General features: G+C 41.3%; 1 protein-coding gene across 1 annotated transcript in view; it reads left to right on the top strand.

Annotated features, from left to right (window-relative positions):
- Positions 1-26,525, top strand: part of mpp7a (MAGUK p55 scaffold protein 7a) — a 386,727-nt gene that overhangs the window by 125,449 nt on the left and 234,753 nt on the right. Inside the window, exon 5 of the mRNA XM_020930757.2 lies at positions 12,989-13,066. Within this exon, the coding sequence (XP_020786416.1) occupies positions 12,989-13,066 (78 nt within the window). The remainder of the gene's footprint in view (positions 1-12,988; positions 13,067-26,525) is intronic.

The raw sequence follows: 26,525 nt of genomic DNA, 5'->3' as shown, positions 1-26,525 counted from the left end.
GAAAGCAGCTGAACTGACTCCTGAATTAAACACAGTTCCCTTTTCTTGTTTTCTATAAATTCCACTACACCCTTTTTTACTTTACTACATGCTACTATTCACTCATAAAAATCACTGGAAATACAATCCAATATATTTAATTTGCACCTGCCAAAGATTGAGCAGCGTTTTGTCAGCGGACTTTTAACCGGCCACTTAGATGTGTCCTCCACGGGCCTACTTTTCTTCAGGTTCCTTTACTGTTGCTCGCTAATAGGCCTGGCGTTGGACTGGATGTTACACAGAAAAATCATGTAGCGGTGCCAGTTGGGTTCTTTTAATGCCATGTAAAAGCTGTAGCCTGTGTCCAAGTGGAAAGCGCTGGCAGTTGTGATGAATGGGCTCATTTTAGACTAACTGGACAGGATCCTCTTAGTAGCAGACTCGGTTCTGTGTAAATGCCTGGATCAGACTGGAGGTAACACTAGCTTAAATTACTCAATCTCTATGTCAACGCACTTTCAGTCAGGCCAATAACATGCGTCTAATAGCGGAGCATAGTGCGTTCTCTTTTTTAATGCGTCGAAGTATTCGCTATTGCCGTTCTTGAAAATGTAAAAGTCTCAGCTCGTCTCACGTGTAAGTAAGTTTTTATTTATTTAGCGCTTTTCACAGACATGTCACTAAGGCTACGTTCAGACTGCAGGGCTTAACGCTCAATTTGAATTTTTTTGTGAAATACGATGTTTTTGCGAGGTCGTTCACATTTCCAATTAAATGCAACTTGTGATGTCCAGTGTGAACATTAAACACCCCAAAAGTGTCCCGCATGTGCACTGGAGACACGACGACGTCAACCGCAGCGAGCGTGCTCTGTGTTTACAGAAGTTGTCCAAACATGGACTCGAGCATTAAGCACCTGGAGATTTTAAAGTTCCTCAGACTGAGAAACAGTTGCAGTGCAGATTGCTTTCTTTTTTTGCACTATCTTTGAGATAGTTGTGCAGTTGAAAATTGAATTTCTCCTTTTGCCATGGATTTTACCTGGACAACTGAGGGATTGTACACACTGTCTTTGAGATTCAGTTCATGACTCCTCATGTTTAGAACAATCTGTTAAAATTGTAGTATGCCAGCTATGCGTTTCTCTTTACGTGCATGTAAATATAGTGACTGTGACTGGTTATGTCCACCTGTTACTCGCTCAGAGCATGATGGAAGCTGACCAATCAGAGAAAGTGGAAAAAAGTGTGTTTTTGACCATAGAGCTGCATTAAACTGAAAAGCAGGAAATCACAGTACAGCAATTTGACCAAAATAGCAGATTGTCACACATATGAGATCACAATTAGATTTTATCACCATATCACCCAGCCGTGCTCTGGAGTGGTCCCCTATGGCCAGGTCTGCTTCATGTTTCTTCTCTGAAACCAGCAGGCCCAAATAAGACAAAGCCAACCTCAGCAGGACACGAGGAGCCGAGCACAAATGTGGAAAATGTCTGTCACTTTGCTGTAAGAGCATAATTTGTCCCAGTAGGTCTGCCTGAGGAGATCGTGGGCTCATCTGGACCCTGGACAGATGATCAGGACAAATGTTCAACTGACCTGGACTGGTTCAAGTTCAGTGAGTGAGACTCGTTGCTTTGGCTTTGGGCCTTGGAAGTCATCATTTGACAGTTTCCTCTGAAGTGATGTTAAAACCCTTTTCCAAGTTATCTGTACTGAATGAAGTGGAGAGAATGGCATGTGTGCACGCGTGTGTGTGTGTATGTGTAATGTCACATTAACGAGGCAAGGTGCAACTGAATATTACTTAGTTAATATGCCATAGTAAAATAACACATATTATAAAAATAAACATATATTATAACATATTTAGATCACTATGGTACCTTTTTTATTTTGAAAATGCTATATTCACTAAAACCACGTATTATTATATTTAATAAGTTTTACTTTCATTTTTTGACGTTCTAAGTCTCCCCTCCCTTTGGTCTCTACACCCCCCTTCAGAGTGTTATAACACAATCAGCACTTGGGCTGAGTATCATTAAGAAGTTGGCGATACGGTACATATTTTGATACAGTGCACTTTTGGTTTGGTACAATCTATTTCAAATCGATATTTGATATGATTCAATAAAAAATAAAGGCAAAATCGTATCTTTGATACTTAAAGTCTTGTAAAACCACTTCTTGTGCAAAATTCATATGAAACACAAATGTTTTAATCATCAAAACAGTGAAAATATCAAATTTGTCGCATAATCGTGTTTCCTTCCTCTGAACAAACAACAAAACTGTAGCTGTAACAAAATAATTGAGTAAAATATACAAAAAATACTCTTGGCGATATATACTCTTGGTTAGTACTTGGATGGGCGGCTGCTGGGAAAATCAGGTGCCACAGGGGGCACCAGTTGTAAAAACTGTTGTTGTGTCCTTAGCAAGACACTTCACCCACATTGCCTAGTATGAAAGTGGTGTGTGTGTGTGTGTGTGTGTGATGGTGGTGGTTGGAGGGGTTGATGGCGCAGTTTGGCAGCCACACTTCTGTAAGTCTGCCCCAGGGCAGCTGTGGCTACAATAGTATGGAATGAATAATGATCTGTAAAGCTTCTTTGAGTGTTCAGAAAAGTGCTACATAAAACTGATGCATTATTACCTGGTCCCCGAAGGGTTGACCGGGTTTTTTATATGTGTCTGTGTGTGTGTGTGTGTGTGTGTCCACCCACGATAATTCCAGCATTTATGGACAGATTGTCACCAAATTTGGTACGTGGGTCAAGCCCTCGTGCCCGATGCCGCAAAAAAAACCCCCCAAAAAAACAGTCAATTGAAAGGTCACGCGATTTAGGCAATTTTGCCAAATTCTGAACCATCTGTGGCCTAAAATATTCACCCAATCATCACACAAGTTGGCACACACATAACCTGGGTACACTGGATGTTACAGGTTGAAACCGGTCAAGGTCACTTGAAGGTCAAGGTAACCAAGGTCAAATATGTCTTTTTGGTCATAACTCCACAAAGGACCGAGCTCGAGCAACGGGAAGTGTCTCAAAATCTCAGAAAAAATATTATCCATTTATAATTCTGTGCATTTTCCAGATAATCACTAATTAGAACAGTTCCTTTCTCTTTCAGTGTAGCCATTAAAATTCTAATTGGAACTAAAATAATTTCCATTTCTTGTTTTTGTGGTGATCCACAACACACTGATCTACAGTCACACAACTAACATACACACAACTCATGAAAAATGACATTTTGGTTCCACACTAGTAAACACAGACATTCTCCTGTGTGACCAAATCACACAAATGTTCATGGGCCTGTACAGATACACACGTTGTATTGTGGATATAATGATCATGTGATATGGGCTGGGCTCCTCATAAACTGCTTCTGTGGTGATGATCTGACCCACCGACGCCTCATGGGGTTAAATTATTTTGAGATTGTGTCATTAGAAATTATATAATCTCAAATCCTATTAAAATTCCATTAATTTCACCACAAATTACACCAGATGCCCTTCCCAACAGCAACCAGCCACATTACTGCAATAAAATAAATAAAAGAGAGCCACGGTGATGAATTGATTGCAAAATTCTCCCATACTGCATGTGTATGAGATATCTGTTTATCACAATGAAGCAATGTCAACACTCGCTCTCAGGGCATTTGATTGATGAGTTTGCAGGTTGTACACGGTGCACTGCTCGCCTGATTGTTTTAGCTTGTGTAAATGTCCGCTGAAAGGAAAATCCTGGCATCATCATAATGGTTCCCAGGCCATAGCTCCTCCGGCCCCGATGCCATCCTTCCCCAGCCAAAGCACACACTCTCCGAAAAGACCCGCCGTGACAGACCAGAATAACATGTCTCCTCTCCTGTTCTTGAGTCAACACATCACCTCACAGAAGCTCCACTCCACTGTCTGCGCTTCCTCCGGCCATCTCCGCAACCCGACCAGGAGATGGGACCCAGCGGAGGACACTAGATCCTCTGTGGAAGGTCCATGGAGAAAACATCAACCCCGACCTGTGCCACACCAAGTCCTCTGAAGCGTGGACGTTAACCAGAGTTCCTCGCCCTCTACGCGGGAACTGAAACCTGATCCAGCCTCGTGATCTGAGAGCTTTGGCTGTCGGTCCATCAGAGCAGCTCTCCATCTTTCAAACACACTTCCTCTGCTGTAGCGCTGAACATTACGAGGACTTGAGGATTTGGGGAGCTACATGAAGTATCTGGTTGTATGTGTCCATTAAGGGCTTTTCCTTTCTGTTAGAAGAAACATGGGGCTATGTCATCCAACTCGACATCAAGGAAGAAAAAACACTCTATAGTACTCTAACCTCTATGTATGTGACTGAAAAAGGACCTGGGAGATGGCAGAAATAAATTTATTATGGGATATATTTAGCTATCCATGGATATAAGTATGTCAGTTGTTAAAACAACAAAAGTAACTAATGGATGGATTGAGTTTCAGTTTTAAAATTATTGCTGTAGCGGCAAAGCATTTAGCCTTTGTGAGTGAGGAATGATTGCTTTAAGGCCCCTGTTCCTAACTTCTTTTTTTTTTTTTTTTCTAGTTGAGGAAATGTTCTTTTCCACCAGTTTGTTCTTAAAAACAGCTATGGGATTAGAAACAACAAGGTGTGACTTCTCATTTCGCTGCCTTGGATCCAGAAGACACATTTCTTCAATATTTAATGAGTCTGGTTACCAGTGAATCTCCCCAGTGAGTTCAGATGGGCGTGATGGTCAGGTGGATTAACCAATCAGGGACACGCATGCCCATATCAAAATTAATATATGTGCTTACAAGGAAAAAAATCACAGGGACTGAAAAACATTGTTGATTTCTTCAGAATCAATGAGCGAAGCACTGAACTCTGTTCATTTGAGGTGAGAGAAATAAGACAGACTGGCGCCACCTAGTGCCTCCGCTCAATTCTCTCCAGCGACGAGGTCAGGAATCAGAATACACTAGACAGTTTGCAATAAGCCCGGAAGTGCGAGTCCGGGTACCAGCCAAGCAGCGAAAAGCCGTTCATTCTGTGTTGGCAACAGTTCCCGAGATCGAGGATTTAAAGCCAGAACAAAGAAAATGTTTGGTGAATTCAAGGGGATTTGGGAAAAGCTTAATCTACCAGTTAGCCCCGTTAGCGGGTCATTACAAACGTCATGACCAAATAGCAGCGATTAGTTAAATAAAAAAGTACCTACTGTCGAGTGAACGAATTTTAATGTTGTGAGATCAGACGGTTTCTACGAAGTGAAACCGGCTGATGAATCAGGCTAGGGGGAAATTGCATTTGTTTGTAAATTATGGTGGCCAGTGAGCTCCTTCATTTCACATGAGTCACTGAAAAAAACAAATCTGATTAGATGATCACATTTGGTCAGAGTCGAGACGTGGCGGAGGGAGTGGGAATATCCATATGTATAACAAAACTACAGAGATGATATTCTGAATTTGCCAGGCAACCAGTTTTGTCATTTTAGGTTGATTACTGGATGAAAACCACATTTTTCTTACACAGTCAATATAAGAGTGAGAAAACAGACTCCTAAATGTTTGACTATGTACTTAAATCTGACCAACCTTAGAGTGCTAAGAAGCTCTTGTGTCAGACTTTGTTGCCTCTGTGTGATGTTCCTCTCTCTGCTGGTGCTCAGACGGCCTAGACACACTGTAATGAGTCTAGAAGCCTTGAGTTTCTTCCCTGTCCTGGCCATGTCATCTGGACTTGACTGTTGCTGAGTGCTTTGATGTACAAATGGCATTAACACAGTTTACTCTTTAGCCCTCTGATGTGTTTGACCCCTGACCTCACAGTGATCCATCGCCGTGGTTACGCTTCCTGCCTGCGTCCTGTTAAAGATGGATGTAGTGTTTTGGTTCCAGTCCATTCTGGTTCACCTGTTTGGTCGCTCATATGTTGTGTGTGTTTAGACTCCTCTGGGTCTTTCTGAAGTGTATGGCCCCAGAGCCTCAGAGGAGATGTGCACACTGCTCCTTTGTGGTGCAGGCCTCACTGAACGTTACTGTACATTCATACTTGTGTCTGAAACTCACTGTGGGCCATTCCAAGTGTGGCTTATTTAGAACTAACTGAACTTTCACCACTGATAATGTGAGAGAATCTTTCTTTATTCTTTATTCTGGATCCTCATTAGTTATTCCCACAGCAATGAATGGGAAATGGTAAATGGTCACATTTTTAAAAACAGGGATCCCATGGTCATGGAAATCCTAGAAAAGTCATGGAAATTGAAAATGTAATTTTCCAGGCCTGGAAATGTCAGAATTTTGTAAATTCAGTGAAAGTTTTGGAAAAGTCATGGAGTTTTAGTATCTCTTTTACGAAACTACAGTGTTCTGTTAAGTCCTCATGAGGCTGTTCTGATTATTTCTGAACATATGCATCTTTTGTTTAAAAGAGACGACAATAAATGCACTGAAAGGATTTTGAATGTTAAAAAACTAAACCATAAGTTGAGTGCAAAGAGTTAACATTTCATATTTAGCCCTAAAAGGCTGATCAGTTCTACACATGTAGGTGCTGTAAAGTCATGGAAAATTCACTTTAGCTCATGAAAGGTCATGGAAATATTTTTTAAATTTTGTCAGTGAATATTAAACAAGGTAGGTGAAGTGTCTTGCCTAAGGACACAACAGCAGTTTGCAGCTGAACCACTGTTGCTCCACTGTGACATCTGGTATTCCTTAAAGTGTCTCGTCCAAGTAGTGACACACTCGACCCTGCCTGGCTCCTGACATCAGATGAGAGCAGGAATTCTCAAGATAGTACGACCAGCGTACGGGAAACAAGAATCAAATACTTGCACGTCCAAAACATCTAAATATTGTCAATATAAATTCTTAAAACTTACACTTAAAAAATGGTAGAAGTTAAAAGTACAAAAAGTACCAAAAGTACAATTTAATTAGCTTGAATAATATTAGTAGCTCTGGATGCATGTCTCCAGTCTGAGTTTGCTCTGAGCCCTGTTGGCTGCAGCACACTCTCTCTCAGTTGTGTATTTTTTATTTCCACCAGGCCGCTCGAGATGTTTGCCAAAGCGACACACAAGGCGCTATGCTAGCCCTGGTAATGACTTTAAAACACGTCACTTGGACACTGCCCCGCACTGTAAATAAAAGCATTTCAATGGTACGCTCTGAGCAGGAATTCCACAGTCGGTGAGTAAGCCGAGCTGGTGGAGCACAAGTGCCTAAGCAGATGTCACCAGGAGCGCGGTGTGTCGGAAAAACCAAAAAGACTGGCAACGCTTTGGTTACAAAGAAGACAAGGGAGGATTAAGTAACCAGAGAGCCTGCCTGTCCTTTTATGGTCTATTACTGTAAAAACAATCTTCACAGGACAGGCCTTTCAGAAATGTTAAATAACTGTTCAAATATGTGAGATCTTGTGAGAGTACAGCCAATCCTAAATGAAGACCACTCTGCAATGCCAAACTCTCGTGCCCACAAAGTCTTAAGGATGTTCTTTGCTTTGTTTGAGACAGTAAGCGTTTCTCCATTACCTGGAGTTGGAGGTTGGAGGTTTGATGCTTGCGTCTGTGTGCTGTTGTGTCTCTGAGCACACTTTGCCTGTCTTGCTTGTGTAATGGTAAATGGAAAATAGTCACTTTTTCTTTTTATATAGGGCTTTTCCACCTTTAAGGCAACACTGTTGGGCAAGTTACTTTAAAACTGTAATGCGTTACTTACTTGTTACTGTCATTTTAAAGTAATTTGTTACATTACAATATTACTGCATTTAAAATGTAAAACATTACATTACTATTGCAGCACTTTTAAGTTACTCTCATTAAAATAACTGTGAAAATCCTGAACTTTTGTGCCATATATGGACTGAACTAGGACTAAACCAGGACTGAACCAAAACTAAACTAGAACTAAACCAGAACTAAACCAGAACTGAACCAGAACTAAACTGAACCAGAACTGAACCAGAACTGAACTAGGACTAAACCAGGACTGAACCAGAACTAAACCAGAACTAAACCAGAACTGAACCAGAACTGAACTAGGACTAAACCAGGACTGAACCAGGACCAAACCAGGTCTAACCCCGGACTAAACCAGAGATGAACCAGGACTGAATCAGGACTATACTAGGTCTAAACCAGGACTGAACTGAAGACTATACCAGGTCTAAACCAGGACCAAACCAGGACCAAACCAGGACTAATCTTGGACTAGAACTTGGAAGCGATCGGGCATCAGCGGTGCGAGGAGGTCTGAGTCGGTCCTTTCGCCCGTGGTTACCTCACAGTCTACTCGGGCGCATCTCCGGCGTTTCACCACTGCTGATATCGCGGTGATTTTAGCGAATTCGCATGAACTAACTTCTAACGAAAAACCCACCACTTCAATCCAGGTTAAAAATGCATTGTAACATGCATTACTCACATTTGTACCGAGTAAAATATTAAAAATTTTTTCCCCTGTAATGCCAAACATTACTGAGTTACAGCAAAAAGCAATGCGTTACAGTAATTTGTTACTTTTATAACGCACTACTCCCAACACTGTAAGGCAATGACCCATTTACACACACATTCACACAAGTGTATGCAGACACAGGACCAAGGCCCAAGGACACAACAAGATCTTCAAACTCTGCTGGAGTTGCGATCACACCACCAGCTTATAGGTCAGTGAAACCGACCGCTGTTCAAGCAGGGCAGCCGCAGGGTCTTAAAAGTCTTAAAACGGTCTTAAATTTCATGTTCCTAAATTATGGCCTTAAAAATTCTTAAATTATGTTGCCCAAATCTTATTTTTTTCACAAATGTCTTAAATTTCATTAGCCTTTTTTTTGTAAACTCAACTGGGCTGCAGTGCGATGTTAAACAGAGGGAGGAAAAAAAGCAAATGAACTTCTAATTTGGAGAATGTGCAAACAATGTTTGTCTGGTTAGAATGTTATAAACAATTTTTTGGCTATTTCACAAGCAATGCATATGACTATAAATGAGTTCTAAATGAGGTTTTATTTAAATTAGTTATTTAAAGCAGTGAGTAATGGTCATTATTAGAATTGGATCTGGTGTTTTTTGCCTTGCATAACGGGTGCAATGTTCATCTTAATTTTCATTTAAGTGGTCTTAAAAAGATCTTAAAGTCTTAAATTTGGGGTAGTCACACCTGGGGATTCTCAAGTCAAGTCTGTCAAGTGATGTTTATGTTGAGAGTGCGAATCAAACCCCAAAGGTTCAGATCAGTGGACAAACACCAACTAAGCTACTGTCACTCAAAATCAGTCTGTCTTTCTGTAGCGGCTGACCTAAGGCTTACTGTCACGCAAAAATGCTTCACAATTTCATGCATTTCTCAAATTTTTCTGAGTCTTCCAAGTCTAGTCAGTTTAATGCCCAAAAGTCCTCTTCAGCCCTCAAGTTGTGAAATGTGTTTATAAACTCGTCACAGTGAAGAGTTTGCATACTTGGAGTACGCTCAGAAAGGAAGTAATCTATTTGGACTGGAAGGTCCTAGAACAGAGGGGGTCTTCTCTTTCTTGGTCCTCTGACCGACTGCAGCTCCGTGTTGTTGCTGTGGTCTCCAGCCTCTCTCCAGCCTCTCTCCAGCCTCTCTCCAGCCTCTCTCCAGCCTCTCTCCAGCCTCTCTCCAGCCTCCCATGGATTACCCCCTGACACTCCTAATGCTGTGTGTTTTATGGAGCAGCAGTGTGGGCTTTACACTGGGATTTGAACCTCCACACGGCCCCGGACACCGCGCCGCACTAACAGCCTCTGATTTATCACGGCGCTCTGAGCTCTGCTTCACCTGACGCCATTGTTTTACAGTGTAAAATAAAACATGTCAAACACAAGGCCCCAAAGACAATGCTCACTTTTACATGTTCATCTGACCTGAAAATAACTATGTGTCTTCAGATTGATTTTGCATGCACCTTTTTTGGCAGTGTTTATTGCACCTCGCATCTCCACAAACCTGACTCTTATTTGGTCTGGAGGATGGCCTCTTCCAGCTTGTTTCCATGGAAATGTTGTTTGTTTGGCTACAAACCTCCACAGTTTGGCATTAAACGTCTCTGTCTTTATGGAGAGTGTTCCAAACTTATGGTTTTATTAATTAATTAAGCACATATAGCTCCTTTCATGACGCCCAAAGTGCTGTACAGTGCATTATTCATTCACTTCACACTCAGTGGTGGTGAGCTACTATTGAAACATCCCCTCTAACCACCACCAACACTCACCCCATTCATATGAGGCAATGTAGGTGTCTTGTCTAAGGACACAACTGGCCCCACTGTGGCTTCTGGTATTCCCAGTGGTCTCCCCTCAAACAGCTAACCAGACCCAGTCTGTTTAGTGTCTGAGATCAGGCTTTGACAAGCTGCTGTGGCCACGGAGTTTTAACTTTCTGTTTCCATGCAATGATGCAGGTGACTCGCCACCTCCAGAAAGTCTCATACTGTACCTTTAAACATTTATGTCTTAATTACACAGAGCATGTGCGCCTGTCTGATGTTCTGATGCTCCTGTCATGCTCCTGTCATGCTCCTGTCATGCTCCTGTCACTGGTGTGGTCTGTGCTCCACATGAGGAGGAGGAGTTGGCCCAGAGCTTCCGTGTCACCATCAGGCAGCCTCAGTGTCTTCATCTGATCGTTGTGTCCTCTTCTTCTCTTCTTCATTTAGTCTACGGCCTGCTGTCTCCAGTCCACTCTTTCATGTGTGCGTGGGTATCGAGCTCTGTTCTGATGGATAGATTTTGTGGGCCTAAACGCTACAAATTTCCATTTCGCACAGTCTCTCTGGACTTGACCGGTCTCGGCGCATTGAGCAGTTGCAGCGCTGGAGTTGATAAGGAGTGGAAGCCAGTGGAAGCAGACTGTTGGAATGATTTGGAGCAGTCTCAGCTCGCAGGCCGCTTGGGCGTATCAAATACAACATGGAAAAAGCTATTGTTTGTACAGTGGCTGAGTGAGCGTCTGTTGCAGCAGGCCAACAAGTGTCAAAACAGTCTGTCTATAAATTGTCACCTGCTTTTGTGGTTTACTCATTATGTAATTGTTAAATTCATCTAAACTCCAGTAGCCATACTTTTAGCAATCGGTCAGAAATGTGATTATTTAGTCATATTTAGGGATTTGGTGATAATATGATGATAATCATGATCTCATTCCTATTTTGTTTAAACAGACATATTGAGATTTGCTCATTTTCTCTTGAATGCAGCTCAGTGCTCAAATAAGTGTCCAGGAGAAATTCAGTTTGTCGACTGGACAAAAGTTAGTTTGGTTGAAGACGTTTCTCAGCTCATCCAAGCTGCTTCTTCAGTTCTGGTCAGACGCTGGTGACACTTCCTTATATCTGTCTGCAGGGAGGAGCTAACTACACTGAAACTACACTGAAACTACTAACACACCTACTTGTTTACAGTTTCTGTTTGTTAGTTCGGCCTATTGACCTGTACTGGGTGTGGGGTCTAATTAGCAGAACAATTCATGGCCATAATGGAACCTCCACACCTCTGGACCTGACCTGGACACACCTGTTGTTCTCTTGTTTGTTTTGATTTAGGTTTGAGGATGGAGTTGTAAATAGGAGATAGATGGTGTCTGAGGCCTCCATTTCTGTTTAGAGAAGGATTCTCTTTCTTAACAAAAATGTCTTCTTTCTCTCCCCTCTCAAACCAATTCTTTTCTCTGGCTAAAATCTGTACCTTACTGTCCTCAAATGAGTGGCCTGTGGCTTTTAAGTGGAGATGTACAGCAGACTGAGGTCCACTGCTGCTCTCCCATCTGTGTTGACTCATCCTCTTGTCAAGTAGCTGTTTAGTTTCTCCAGTGTAGTGTTCACTGGAGTCTTCACTGCACTGAATGGAGTAGAGCACATTGCTTTGTTTGTGACTCTGTGTTTTGTCCTTTGGTTGGACTAGTTTCTGTCTTAGAGTGTTCGTAGGTTTGACATAGACCGGGATCTCATGTTGTCTGAAAATCCTCTGTAGTTTTTCAGAAACACCAGCCATGTAAGGAATAGTTACCCCCTTTCTCCTGGGTTCTGATTCTCTGTTGTCCTGTTTTTTAGTTCTCTTAGTTTTGTTGAAGGCCCATTAGACCTCACACCCTGTGCAGGTCAATAGGCCGAACTAACAAACAGAAACTGTAAACAAGTGTGTGTGTTAGTTTCAGAGTAGTTTCAGTGTAATTAGCTCCTCCCTGCAGACAGATAAAAGGAAGTGTTGACCAGCATTCTGACCAGAACTGAAGAAGCAGCTTGGATGAACTGAGAAACGTCTTCAACCAAACTAACTTTTGTCCGGTCAACAAACTGAATTTCTCCTCGACATGGATTCTACCTGGACGACTGAGAGATACTTCACACAATACTCAAATAACTTTCTCCACCCACTCTTCTTATTGGCCTCTGCTATGTTCTGTGTGAGTGACAGGTGGATTTAACCAATCACTGCGAAGGTTGAACTTTCAAAAGAAGCAAATGACTTCCAGATCTTTACAAAGGACATGCTTCAAACAAAACTGGAATGTGTTCTGTAGATTCCTTCGTTTTTTATAAATGTTGCAATACGAGAATTGTTGAATGAAGCTGATTAATCACAATCAAATCCAAATTACAGTTTGGGTGGACACAATTAGCAAATCCCAAAGGCCGCAGTTTTTTGAAATGCCATAATTTCCTCCACAGACAACAAGATCTGAAGTCCTGTTCTGCATAAAAACTGCTAACCCTGTAAATCTGTTCAAACATGTTCTGAAATGTGTTTTTTTTTTTTCTTCAGTTTTTCAGTTCTGATTTCAGTGCTTTTTTCTCAATTCTTTTGAACTTGTGAACTTTGAACAGAATCTTATTATTAAAACATACATTTATATCGCAAACCTGAAACACAACATGAAAAATTACAATTACATCTTTTTCCCCAAATGAAAAACTGGAAATGTTTAAGTAACAATTGACATTTTGTGTTTGCAGATCCACACTCGACTCCAGCTGTACGAGGAGATCCGACCCCTGCCCGCCGTGAAGAGTGTGTCCTCTCTCGTCTCCCAGGTTAGTCATTTAAAAATGTTGGTTGTCTTTTCTTTTTAAAAATTAAAGTCTTTTCTTCCCCTGATTTGGTCGATTTGTTTTGTACCGACATATTGTTTAAGCAGCTCTTGAGGTCAGAATAAGTCCATTGTGTGTTCTGTGTGTCTAATGAGTAAACATTTTATTGTCCGATAATCAGGAAATGCACATTGGCATGCTACTTGTTGTTCGCTTTACTGTCACGGCAGAACTTCACACTGGTCTCTGAAAGTTGTGAAAAGTTCTTAAACTCTTCACAGTGAATAATTAGGATGTTCTGACTGCATAAGGTAAGTGTGGAATAACTTTGGAGCACTACAGACTTTCAAATAAACTAGATCTGTTTTTCCCATTTCCCAAGACATGGTGCTTTTAATGTTTAGTGAATATTCAAATTAAACGGATGACGGAAACACTAAAAGCAAGCACATCCTAACACACTGGCAGAACTTATGGCACAATGTAACATCAAATATGGATTTTTTTTGCGGCTGATATGATACTGATAAAACTGGCTTTGGACGTGCCGATAGTCGATATAAAAGCCGAGATATTTAATGATGTAAAAATTCACTGTGACACTTCAGTTGATTATAAAACTGAGGTCTGACTCTACTGGATTTTGAGTTTGTTTAGTTGACATTTACTGTTATTCTGTTCTTTCATATTTAAAGACAGTAGGTTGGCTTAATGGCATTTTTGCATCACATTCTAGCCTGTAAACAAAGTAAGTAAACTAACGCTATCAGCCTTTCGTGGTAAAAATGTGCACACCGTAGTAATTATGCAGACCATTCACGCCTCTGTTTACAGCTCAAAAAAAAAGAGCTCACAAAAGTATCTCCAAAACTGACACAACTTCAAGTTTTCACAAATGTGTCCTTTTAATCCTGACTCAAACCAATTGTCCGTAAAAAGAATATAATCCAGTATGTGGACAGCTGCTGTGTGTGTCCTCGGTCTGTGGGACAGTCCTCTGTCTGTGGGACAGTCCTCTGTCTGTGGAACAGTCCTCTGTCTGTGGGACAGTCCTGTCTTTTTTCCACACTCACTTTTGTTTCTGGCCTAAACTGTGTTGAAGTTCACTTTTATTTATCTTCAATATTGTGGATCAGACACAAGAGCGTTTAAAGCAGAGCCTCATTGTTGTGCATGTGGCTCTTTGGCTGCGCACGGGTGTAAAGAAAAACACGAGTGATGTGACTCCGTGGTGCATTCAGGGGCAGTAGGGCATCACAGACACAGACAAATTACTCCACAGATAAATACTGATGTGGGGCCACATATTAGAACATTTATCTGTTGGAAAATGTTGTTAAATTGGATTAAATGGACATAATATAGAGAGTGTAAACTTCAAAAGACGATATAACCTGCTCACGTGGACTATCGGCCCAGATCAATAACTGACTCCAAGTGCCCATTTCGGCTGATGATATCGGCTAACCGATATATCAGTTGCCCGATATATCGGTTAGCTGTACTTTTGACAGCCCTTCTTGTTCATATATGTCCCATATCAGTATGACTTACAGACTTACCCACTTCAGATCAGAACACAGACAGTGATCCCATAATATTACACGCCAAAGCCGTCGCCAGGGTACAGCTCACTCCTCTGACCCCTCGACATGCATGTGCGCTGGCGTCACCACCGCTGCGGTCGCTTCCACTCGCCCATCTAGTCCGTTATTTGCTTTGCCAGGAATAACAACACGTAAAACAGGGGCAATAAAAGTCTATTTCGGCTAAACGTGCACGGATTTTAGGCACGCTTGCTCCTGGTATGGTTTGCAGGAATTACGGAGAGTTGTGTCATCTTTGGGTCTGGGGAAGGATCAGAAGCACCGGTCTGGCCCCGTCTCGTGCCATTGTCAGACGGTCTCAGTACTAATTAGGATGATGTATGGCTGCGGGCTGGTGGAAGGGGCTGGACGCTCTTTGATTACAATAAACAGAGCGCTGTGATTTCCAACCAAACCACACAGAGCGAGAGGGAGAGACTGGTAGCTGAAGTGATGCCAGGCTGCTGCTGCTGCTGCTGCTGCTGCTGCTGGGTTTACACAGGTGTGGGGAGGGTGGGCACGGGCCTCAGCTGCTCCTAATGGATTCTACACATGGACAGCGCTAGAGCCAATGTCAAATAGTCAAATCAATCAGTTTCTTGTGGGAATGGGAAGTGCAGGGTTCAGGTATTCACACGACATGACTTTTATCTCAAAACGATCACTACTGTAACTGAAAAAAGTCATCAGACATAAAAACAAAGTGGATTCGTATGTCTATGTCATGTTAAATGTTGTTACCTCATCAAACACAGACCTGGACTTGTTTTTTGTTTCATTTACATATACTTGCCTAATCCTGTGTTGTCAGTATTGGAGTTTAAAAACACAATGGAGCAGTAATGCCTAAATCTGCAGGTTTGTACAGTGTTTCCCACAGACCCCGGATCAAACGGAGATACTAGAATGACACAGAAGAAACTACTAAACATACAACAAGACAGCTAAATGGAATAATGAAACGGCTCTCTCTCTCTTCTCTCTGTCTCTCTGCCTCTATTTCTCTGTCTTTATGTCTCTGTGTCTCTCTGTCTCAGTCTCTCTGTCTCTGTCCCTCTCTGTCTCTGTCTCTCTGCCTCTCTGTCTGTCTCTCTGTTTCCATCTCTGTCTCTCTGTTTCTGTCTCTCTTTCTGTCTCTGTCTCTCTGTCTCTGTCTCTCTGTTTTCTGTCTCTCTGTTTCTGTCTCTGTCTCTCTGTTTCTGTCTGTCACTGTCTCTCTGTCTCTTTGTTTCTGTCCCTGTCTGTCTCTGTCTCTGTGTTTCTCTCTATCTCAGTCTCTGTCTCTTCTCTCTTTCTATCTGTCTGTCTCTTCTCTTTCTCTCTTTCTGTCTCTACGTCTCTCTGTTTCTATATGTCTCCTCTCAGTCTCTCTGTATCTGTCTCTCTGTCTCGCTCTCTCTGGTTTTATGTCTCTTTCTCAGTCTCTGTCTCTATGTCTCTCTCTGTCTCTCAGTCTCTGTCTCTCTCTGTCTCTGTCTCTATGTCTCTCTCTGTCTCTCAGTCTCTGTCGCTCTCTGTCTCTGTCTCTCTGTCTCTCAGTCTCTGTCTCTCTCTGTCTCTGTCTCTATGTCTCTCTCTGTCTCTCAGTCTCTGTCTCTCTCTGTCTCTGTCTCTATGTCTCTGTCTCTCAGTCGCTGTCTCTCTCTGTCTCTATGCCTCTCTGTCTCTCAGTCTCTGTCGCTCTCTGTCTCTGTCTCTATGTCTCTCTCTGTCTCTGTCTCTCTCTGTCTCTATGTCTCTCTCAGTCTCTGTCTCTCTCTGTCTCTGTCTCTATGTCTCTCTCAGTCTCTGTCTCTCTCTGTGTCTCTGTCTCTCTGTCTCTCTCTGTCTCTCTGTCTCTGTCGCTCTCTGTCTCTTGCTTTCTATTCTCTCTTTCTGTCTCTCTCCCTGTCTCTCTCTCGTCTCTCTGTCTCTCAGTCTCTCTGTCTGTCTCTGTTTCCATGTCTCTGTGTGTGTGTGTGAGAGAGAGAGACTGAATCTCTTAAAAAAAAAATAAAAAAATCCCTGTTTGTGTGTTAAACATGTGAATGAAACAAAACACAACTCCAGGTCTGTTTGTGATGAGGAAACAACATCAGAACATAGATCAGAATAGAGTGTAGTATGAGCCCTTTATAGTGGAGATATTTGACTATGGGGTATTACCTGCTCACACAACATATTTCTATCACTTTATTACCTGATATTGTTTTGAAAATGCTATATTCATCAAAAACAACACATTAACATTTGCTCTTTGCTCTAAGTCACTCCAGCTTCAAGGAACTATCATAACGCAATCAGTTTGCATTTCACTAATGAAACTACTGCACATCATGTCAAGTTTGTGAAGTTGTAGTGTAATGTTTTGTACCATGCTTTTGTTTTTTTTATGGAGGATTGTTGTGTGGGAGCGTGGGTGATGTTGTGGTGGAGGGATCAAAAAGAGGGTTCGAATAGGGCTCAGGAGAGATCCCTAGATTACTCAAACATGCACGGATGACATCTAAACCCTAGGGATGTAACGATATCCAAATCTCATGGTACGATATTATCACAATATGCATCTCACGGTACGATATTTATTGCGATATTTTGAAGAGGCTGATATAATTGTAGATGGGATGCTTTTTTTGCTTTTAAAATACCTTGACAAGGCTTTGGTGTGAATTATTTGCATCATAATCCCAAGAATTCAAGTCAAAAACATATATCTTCATGTTGTCTGAACTGAAATGAATCATGGGAGATGTAGTTCCCGATGTTTATAAGCTGTTGCTACTATAAATCAACGCATTTAAGCAAAGGAACTTGTAAATTGATATATTGTGACAGCCCACGATATTATTGTGAGACTTTTGATGATACTATATCACAATATTTCAGTTATTGTTACATCTCTACTAAAACCTCAGACATGTTTTTGATGAGGGAAGCTTTATAACATGGTAGAAAGCTCCATTAAGTGAATATTGCATAATACCCCCGTCTCTTAAAAACGTGGCATAAAAGTCAGTATTCAGGAGTGTTTTTTCCTCTCCCCTCGGTGGTCTTAAATTCTATAAGTCTTAAAATATACTGCGTTAAAGCTAATATTAGCACACCTCTATGCACAAGTTAAAACCCAGATCTCTGTGCCTGTTTGAATATAAATAGCGTTCATAAAATACAGCGTGTAAGTGAACACCACACAGCAGCAGGTGATGTCAGAATGGTGAAACGTTCTCCTCTTAAACCCAAAGCACCGGGAGCCCTCCGTCTCCTCCGCCCGCTCCCCGCTCGCTACTGTGGGCCGTGACAAGAGCGGAGAGCCGAACCCCGACCTCCAGCCCCCCCTCTCCGCCTCTTTGTCAAATTACACACTTTTAAATTTATGCTTCCTGCTAACTGCCCTGCCGAGCGTCTCCGCGGGATTATCGGGTATCGCTATAGGGCCCTCGGTCGCGGTATCAAAGCGTCCCTCAGAGCGGCGCGGGCTCCCGATTGGCCCGTTCGTGGGGAAAAGCAAAACCTACGAGTGGCGTGTTTTGAAAGCGGGTCAGTTTTCAGACATGTCACCGCTCCGGCTCAGCGGCATTGAAGTGGTGCCTCCAGAATAAATGCAACGGGCAAAGATCTACGGTCGAGATGAAATTCATTTTGAGCTCGGGTTTCGGTAATGGAGCTTTAATTTATTGACGAACGTTAAATAAGAGTTTTGGCCCGCCTGCCCCCGCGGTTCTGTCTGGTGCACACAGCAGGTGACAGCCACTTCACCGTTATAAGGACTGAAACACTAGTCACCGCAGCCGGAGACGGGCTGGGGTACAGGTTACATAGACAACAGAGAGAAGGATGTCTGTGGGCCCGCTCACACTTTTACTGATGGACTCACACTTAAACCTTCACAAGTTATTAGCTGAAAGAAAGAGCAGTGCTTTCTGTTTTTAGACAGTTGAAAACACACTACAAGAACTAGATCTAGACATGAAATATTGTGTTTTGTGCACCATCGCTGTCCTTTTCTGGAAATGTAAGGGTTAGGTTAGGGTTAACATACAGTATACTTACGTCATAAACCAGGAAGACGTTTGGAGAGATGCGATTACAATTTACAACTAGTTCGACACTGGACTCACCGACCGACTGTGATCAAACCCACTGAAATAAATGTGATCAGTGGTAAAATGAAGACTGCAGACGTATGTGCTGTTTGGAATCATCTGGAATTTGGTGCCTCATCTCTTCTAATCACATGTGCTCAGTGCACTCAGAGTTGTGTGTCAGTGGGGAAATGATGAAAACTGAGGCCTGGTTTAGGGATGGGCATGATTAGTCAACTAATCGATAACTGATCATTAAGAATTTTGTCAGTCACGTTCATTTTTAATTGACAAACTGAATGTGTGTTGCTGTGTGTAGTGTAAGGAGACAAAGCTGTGTCTGACAAACACTGGAGTTGTGCCTCACAGTTCCACGTGGCTCCTTGGAGACACTGTACCACTCAGTGAATGTGTCACATCAGTGTCCCAGGTATGATTGGGTTTTTGAGTATCCTGGTTTCGTCATGGTGCATGTATACCCATTATCCTGGTTAGTGCAACATAAAGTTGAGTGTGCATGCATCCAAAAGACAAACACTTTTCAGTCTTTTCATCACAACAGAAACCAAAATAAATAAAGTGACCAACATAAATCAAGTGAAATTATGTTGAATAAAGAGCTGCAATAAACCTGCACATGTCTGATCTCTGGAAACATGAACCATCTCCAACGTGACACACACACAGAACACACTCACCATCATCATCAACATCCCTCTGTCACAGAAAGAACACTCATATTCCACTGAGTTGTGTCCTTTAGTCCAACAGAAGTTGACACATCGGCACACAAGGATGAGCTGTTTTTATCAGCGCTTATAGTTTATGCAAATGAGTCATGTGGATTTAAGTTTAGTTTCTGTAAAACGTAAACAGATGTGTCAAAGCTGCATTAAACACATTATCATCTCAAACAGGCTGATGTGGCTCTAGAGTGGTTATGGTTTATATGTTGTAAAGTTGAGTTTATTTACACAGATTAGTAATAGTAATAATAATGATGATCATTTTAATATAAAAACATTAATGATGAATTGAAAATTGATCGTTAATTATCATTACTTCATACTTTGTCATTATAAATGTCATTACTCTGAGGAAACAAGAGGAGTCAGTAGAGAGCGATAGAAGCCCTTTGACATTCAGTCTCTTGGGTAAAGAGAGCAAGAGAGATGAGGAAAACAAACAAACATACAAAAACAAATTATCGTGTCTGGAAAAGTTATTGAGCTCATTAAAAGTTATTGTGCGATTCATTGATTTATTGATTATCGTTACAGACCTACGCCCTTCTGAACTGATTCACCAGTGACCAGAATCACATCTCTGTAAGAAGAGTGTGTTCTGGATCCCAGACAACACTCCTCCTTCAGTTGAGCTGAGACAACCTGTCAGAAGCAGCGGGCACAGAGACCCATCTCAGATCTTGAGTTAGACTTGGTCAGGACTACTTCAGCTGCAGGATTTGATCTGCGGTGTATGTTTTGGGCTGTCACCAAAATCTAACCATTATTTTGAGGCTGTCTTTGTACATAACAGAGACGTAGCATAGCAACGTAGCAACAAATGAGATCCTTTCTTCTGTGTTTGCATTACAAAAATGTCCTCATAATTAGATACAGACAGTGCGCAACCATCCAGTTTTGTCACAAACTGCTGTTTTTATAATATACTCTTTAAGTTGACTGTTTTACGATAAAACTGACGTGCCACGACTTTAATGTGATGTTTTTACTTTGATCTTTTGTTCTGGAGAAATCAGTTTCTTCCTCAAAAAGTGCCAAAAGTGACATTCTATTCTACTTCGCACTTGTATCTGAAATTTAAGTCTAATCTAAACAGACTCGTTTCTGTTTCATTCTGAGATGACATATTTGTAGTTTGTGCTTTTGCAAGTGATTTTTTTTTTTCTTTTATACCATCCATCTTAAGTCTGAACTCTTTAAAATCTTTATACGTCCATAAAGCAGAACAAAGGAAGTGTGCTCATGCGTAGCTGCGTAAACTCAAATCAGAGCGCTCCATGTTAGCTGAAGGTTGAGGGTTTACTGCCGGCGCATGTTGAATGTATTAGCCATAGCTTACACAATAAATCAGCTCTAATTGCTGTGTATCCATCTGGCCTGATGGATGACTGGCTGTGATCTGATTTCTCTATAAAAGACTTGTATTTTTTAAACATGATGTATATTGGTGCTATACATCTTCATCGTTTTCTCGCCGGGTCAAACGCGCGCCGTACGGTGACATGGCAGGATCAGACTTATCCAAACAATAGCGCGGGTTGGGGAGGTGACATTTAACAAATGAAACGCGCCCGGCTTCGTCTTGGTCCGTGCTCGTGGAAAAAGTGAGGCGGCGAGGAGCAGGTAGGCCGGTGTCGAGCCATCTGTCCGGACGCTGAGTTATGGGACCAGTAGTTGTAATGGGACAGTGCGAGGCTGGAAAGTTTACCGTCCCGGGGCCCTTTCGGAGCGAGGGAGAGAGGGGAGAGAGGTGTGATGGACGAGTGCGATCACAGGAGGAGATGTTCCCTCACTAAAGACTCTGACCCCGACTCATCCGTCACTTCCCGTCTCCTCGGTTTCTGCTCCGGCTCTCCCACACGAGTCCGGTCCAGGGGTGTAAAGACTCTTCAGTATCGATATCAAAAGGAGGTGGGCGAAATGATAAAAAGAAAATGGTATCGTAATTGTCAGATCATGAATTCTCCTCGCCTCTGATCTTCTGATAGCGCATACCGAAGCGTCCTACGTATATTACACAAAATGACCTCTTGTGCGCTTTCGTTAGAATCTTTTTACCTCCTTAAAAACTTACTTGAAGTTTTTGAAGTGTTTTGTTTCATTCACGCATGACTAATCCTTTACATCTCCAAAACTCAAATGCTCTTCTCCACCTTGTGATGTCATTAGAGCTGGGAGCCATTAAGAAGTTGCCGATACGATACAAACCTCGATACATGGGTCACGATATGATACATTAGGGTGACCATATTTCTGTTTGTGAAAACCCGGTTGGGCCTCGACATTGAGCTGCTCTCACCTTGCATTGAAACCTGTGCACATGGCCTCCCACTTGTCCCGACCAGGACGGAAAATGGAGAATTTGTTGTACAAGTCATCGTTAATTGTGCATTTGTGCTTCAGCATGTTGCAGACTGACTGACTGTTGTGTCTGCTCACTCCTTCTGATGCACAGAGAGCTATGAGAGATGCCCAATTTAATGGTCCCAATGAACGGTAATGAAAACCTGGACATTTCCATCACTTAAAAAAACAAAAAACAAAAACAGACACCCACAACAGGATGCAAAAAATTTATAGGTCCAAGGAAAAATGAACGGTTGGTCACCCTATGATACATACCTCGATACAGTGCACTTTCAGTTCAGCACGATATATTTCAAATCGAGTCAATACGGTTAAATAGAAAATAAAGGCTAAATCGTGTCTGTGATTCTAAAAGTCTTTGTTAAATCACTTCTTATGCGAAGTTCATATGAAACACAAACATTTTCATCATCAAAACAGTGAAAATGTCAAATATGTCGCATAAATGAGATTTCTTCCTCTGAACAAGCAACAAAACTGTAGCACTGTAACAAAATAATTGCGTTAAATATACCAAAAAATACTCTTGGTGATATATCGATACAGCAGCCCACGATATCCATACTGTATCATCACATTAATGATACGATATATCGATATTTAGATATTTTTGCACTTCCTTAGATGTTGTGAAGCGGTAGTTTTCACATTAACAGCTACTTTTTACCTTTTAGTTCAATAGAGATTGGCAATTTTAGGTCTGAAATCATCTAAAAAATTCTAGTGAAGGTGTATGGAGTTTAAAAACACAGTGGAGCACTTCCTGTATTACCCATGACATCACAAGGTGGAACAGATAGAAGAACTCTAAATAAATAACCCTAAATATGCAGGGTTTGTGTGAATGAAACAAAACACAACTCCAGATATGTTTGCAATGAGGAAACAACATTATAACATGGATCCAAAATGTGTGTAATATTGGTCCTTTAAAGAAATAAAAACTGCATTTTCATCTCCTTAAATTTCTCAGTAAATTTGAAGCTATCCTATCAGGGGTATGGTCTTTAACACTTGCATGAATTGATTTAAAGCAGTTTCCAAAACTTTTTTCGGGAGCCCAACATTTAAAAAATCACAAACCTCATGTCAATAGACCATTTGTTTGACCATTGTTGAACCTTAATATTTTATTGTTGACTGAGTGATTATATATCCCTCTGAATATTTAGCATTGCTCACGTTTTAAATAATGAAAAACAGTCATTGAAGCAGCAATAAAAGATAAAATGATCCATAAGTTAAATATTTGGACATTAACATTTCTTTTTCTTCAATTGAAGCAGCAATACTGGAACAAAATAGTCAATAAACACATTAAAAACAGATTAGAAATTATACAAAAAAATGCCTTAACATCTCAATATATGTCAAAATTGTATATCACAGACCTACATGCAGATTGTGACCCCCCCCCCATATACGGTCTTGGCATCTGACCTGCAGTTGTATAATCTCTGAAAAGTTTCACATGAACCATCTTCAATGAGATGTACACACAGAACAGACTCACCATCAGCAGAACATCCTCTGTCACAGAAAGAACACTCATATTCCACTGAGTCGTGTCCTTTAATCCGACAGAAGCTGAACCACATCAGCGACACAATAGCGAGCTGTGTTTTTCATCACTTATACGTTATGCAAATGAGCCATGCGGTTTTAAGTTTGGTTTCGGAGTCCTTCTTGTAGGAAATAAAAAACAAACTTAAATGATCCACCCACATTCATAATCCACATTCACCAAGACAGGGAGGCAACGGCGGGCGAATTACACCACGATCTGCCGATGGATCGTGGACGCCTGGGCTAAGGATCAGTCTCAAGTGTCGTCCGTTTGTTTTGCTTAATGCTCCTTATAATCTGGTGCATCTTATATATATGAAAATAAATGAGACAATTCAACATTATTGATATTGCGCTTTATAATCTGGAGCACCATTTAGTCCAAAAAATACTGTAAGTTTAATACCTTACTGTGACACACTCCAAGCAAAGCAGTTACATCGCCAGAGACAAAAATGTATGCAGACCCTCCACTAGAAAAGTGACATAGTTCACTTTTAAGGCTCTGACAAAACGGGTTCAAATGTGATTATAATGTCTGTTATTTGTTGTTTTTTTTGTTTTTTTTGTTGCTGTAAGAGTGCAGACAACATAAAGTCAAGTTTGTTTTCTGTACCAGACATAATACCCTCCTGAGTCCATTATCTGTCTGTAGCACATGTGTTTCAAAAGAATAATTCCTCTTATGAATCTGTGTTTTATCACTTACCCGCCCCTCTGGAAACAATCCGTAACATCCCTTTAAACGATGGGCTTATTCTTTCCATTCTAATCACACTAATAAAATCCACTTGCGCCGCTTTGAATGGCATGGACTCCGCGTCGACCCTGACCGCCGTGACTATTCATTAGACCCCTCCACGCCCCCCCCCCCGGAGAGCCCAAAACTAATCCGGGACGTAACGGACCTCCCCCGGGCTCCAGCACATGTTCCAGTGCGGGGCTGCTGTGACACGGCGTCCTCCCTAACCCCTCCGTGACCCCCCCGTGACCCCGCCCCGACTCCGCGTTTACCTCCAGAGCAGTTACTCAAACAAACTCTATGCTTTTTCCAGGCTCTGTCGTCCCCGGCCAGCTCCTCGCTCTTAAGGAGGTGGATTTGGTGTTGGTGTGGACCGGGGATGTGTTGAAAACATGGGGCGGTGGTGATTCATGCGCTTGTCCGTGCTGCCGGTGCACTGTAACACGGACAAGATAAATGGAAGATAATGTATAAAAAATTCAGTGTCTGGTAGTTTGTTTAGTGAAAGTTAAAGGTGCTCTGTGCAATTTTTCTTTCTCTTTGTCTCCAAACAGAATGCTTTGGTTTAAATTGTCCACAGTATGGTATTGAACTAATCTGTCTTGCATTTATTGAACTTTAGGTCTTATTTATGGGTCCGGTCAAGCGGTAATGGAGGGAAACGGGGGCAGATTTTTGACATTCAAATAGCTCTTTGAAACTAGAGGGACTATTGAAATAAGTAAAGTATCAGAATGTAGGAAAGAGTTACACTCCAACAGGGTCAAGTTAAACCTGTGATATTCTTTCAAGTTGTTGACAAAAAATTTTAAAACTCATACCTTCTACTTGTTTACACAATTTTCCCTCCGTTACTTTTCCCTCCGTTACCATGACCTTTCTTAATAAAAAATCTCATGAGTCAAAAAGTAAGAGGTTTTTCAACCTAATCTTGTACCATATGGTAGAAAACTATATGAAGCAAATATTCAAACCAGTTTGTTAAGGATATGGAAGTGAGAACCAAGAGTTATCACTGTTTGGATTTATTGCCCAAAAAGTGCTGCATATTTCATTCCCTCTGTTACCGACATGAGTTTTTAAATTTTTTATCAACAACTTGAAAGAATATCACAGGTTTAACTTGACCCTGTTGGAGTGTAACTCTTTCCTACATTCTGATACTTTACTTATTTCAATAGTCCCTCTAGTTTCTGAATAAGAGACATTTGAATGTCAAAAATCTGACCCTGTTTCCCTCCGTTAACACTTGACCAGACCCTAATGTAAATGTACAAATCAAAATAAAACAGAAAAATAAGTAATAAAATATAAAATCTCAACTTTATACAAGAGGTTATAGGAATATGGTGCACTCCATGGAAATTCATATGTTTATGGCCATACTGTGGAACATTTTAGGTACATCTCCATAGCGACAAGCAGGTGACAGGCCCTTCAGCAGACAAGTTACACAGTGTACCTTTAAAGATCAAACTAAGACTGTTGAGGAAGACTAGTTTAACATATGATTCAAGTGTAATATAACAAACCAAAAGTAACGTAACATTCGAATAAAAAGTGAGAACAAAAATAAAAAAAGGTGGGGACAAAAACTTTCAAGCAAACATTTAAAGTGTGTACCAAATTGTGTATACGGTGTTATTTTGTGCAAAGTAGGTACATTTGCAGCAGTAAAAAGCTGACAGTGTGTTGCCTCTAGTGCTTGTCCCACTTTAAACACAGAACTCAGACACCTAATACCAAATAAATACCGACACTAGGCCACAGCACAGCCTTGCCAACATACCTAGGAAAACCTTTTTCTTTTGGTAACTCCATCAGTGGACACACACTTGTTTTGAACATATTTTTGAATTTCTCATTCCATTCAAGTCAATAACAAATGGCAATTCCAAGGACACTGAACAGCCTGACAATCATTAAAAAATGAAGCAACATCAGATGCTGCCTTAATATGGACACTGCTTGTTACAAAAGAGTAGGTAGATTGAGAAAGGATATTAAACATACACATAAATGAATTGAATCTGCATTTGCATTAGCTCATGGAAGTTATCATTAACATATTTTATAATGTTGTTTCCTCATCACAAACATCAGACCTGGAGACTTGCAAATCGTGACTTGGACTCGAGTCAGACTTTAGCCACTATTTTTAGGACTTGAGACTTGACTTGATAAAATAGACAGAGATTTGGGACTCGACTTGGACTTGAAGGTCAATGACTTGGGACCTGACTCAGATTTGATGCTTCTCCTAAAAAGAAATATGCTTTGAGAAAATCCTTTTCTCTTTTCAGTTGATAAATGCAGCACTGAATTTTACAGGAGCAAACTGGAACATGTCCTTCCCACTTCTGTTTGTTACTTTGGATGGAACTGAAGTACTGT

Source organism: Boleophthalmus pectinirostris, unplaced genomic scaffold (genome assembly GCF_026225935.1).
Source record: "Boleophthalmus pectinirostris isolate CB_2022bp ecotype Guang Dong unplaced genomic scaffold, ASM2622593v1 HiC_scaffold_15, whole genome shotgun sequence".
NCBI lineage: Eukaryota > Metazoa > Chordata > Actinopteri > Gobiiformes > Gobiidae > Boleophthalmus > Boleophthalmus pectinirostris.
This window is presented reverse-complemented; position numbering and strand designations above follow the sequence as displayed.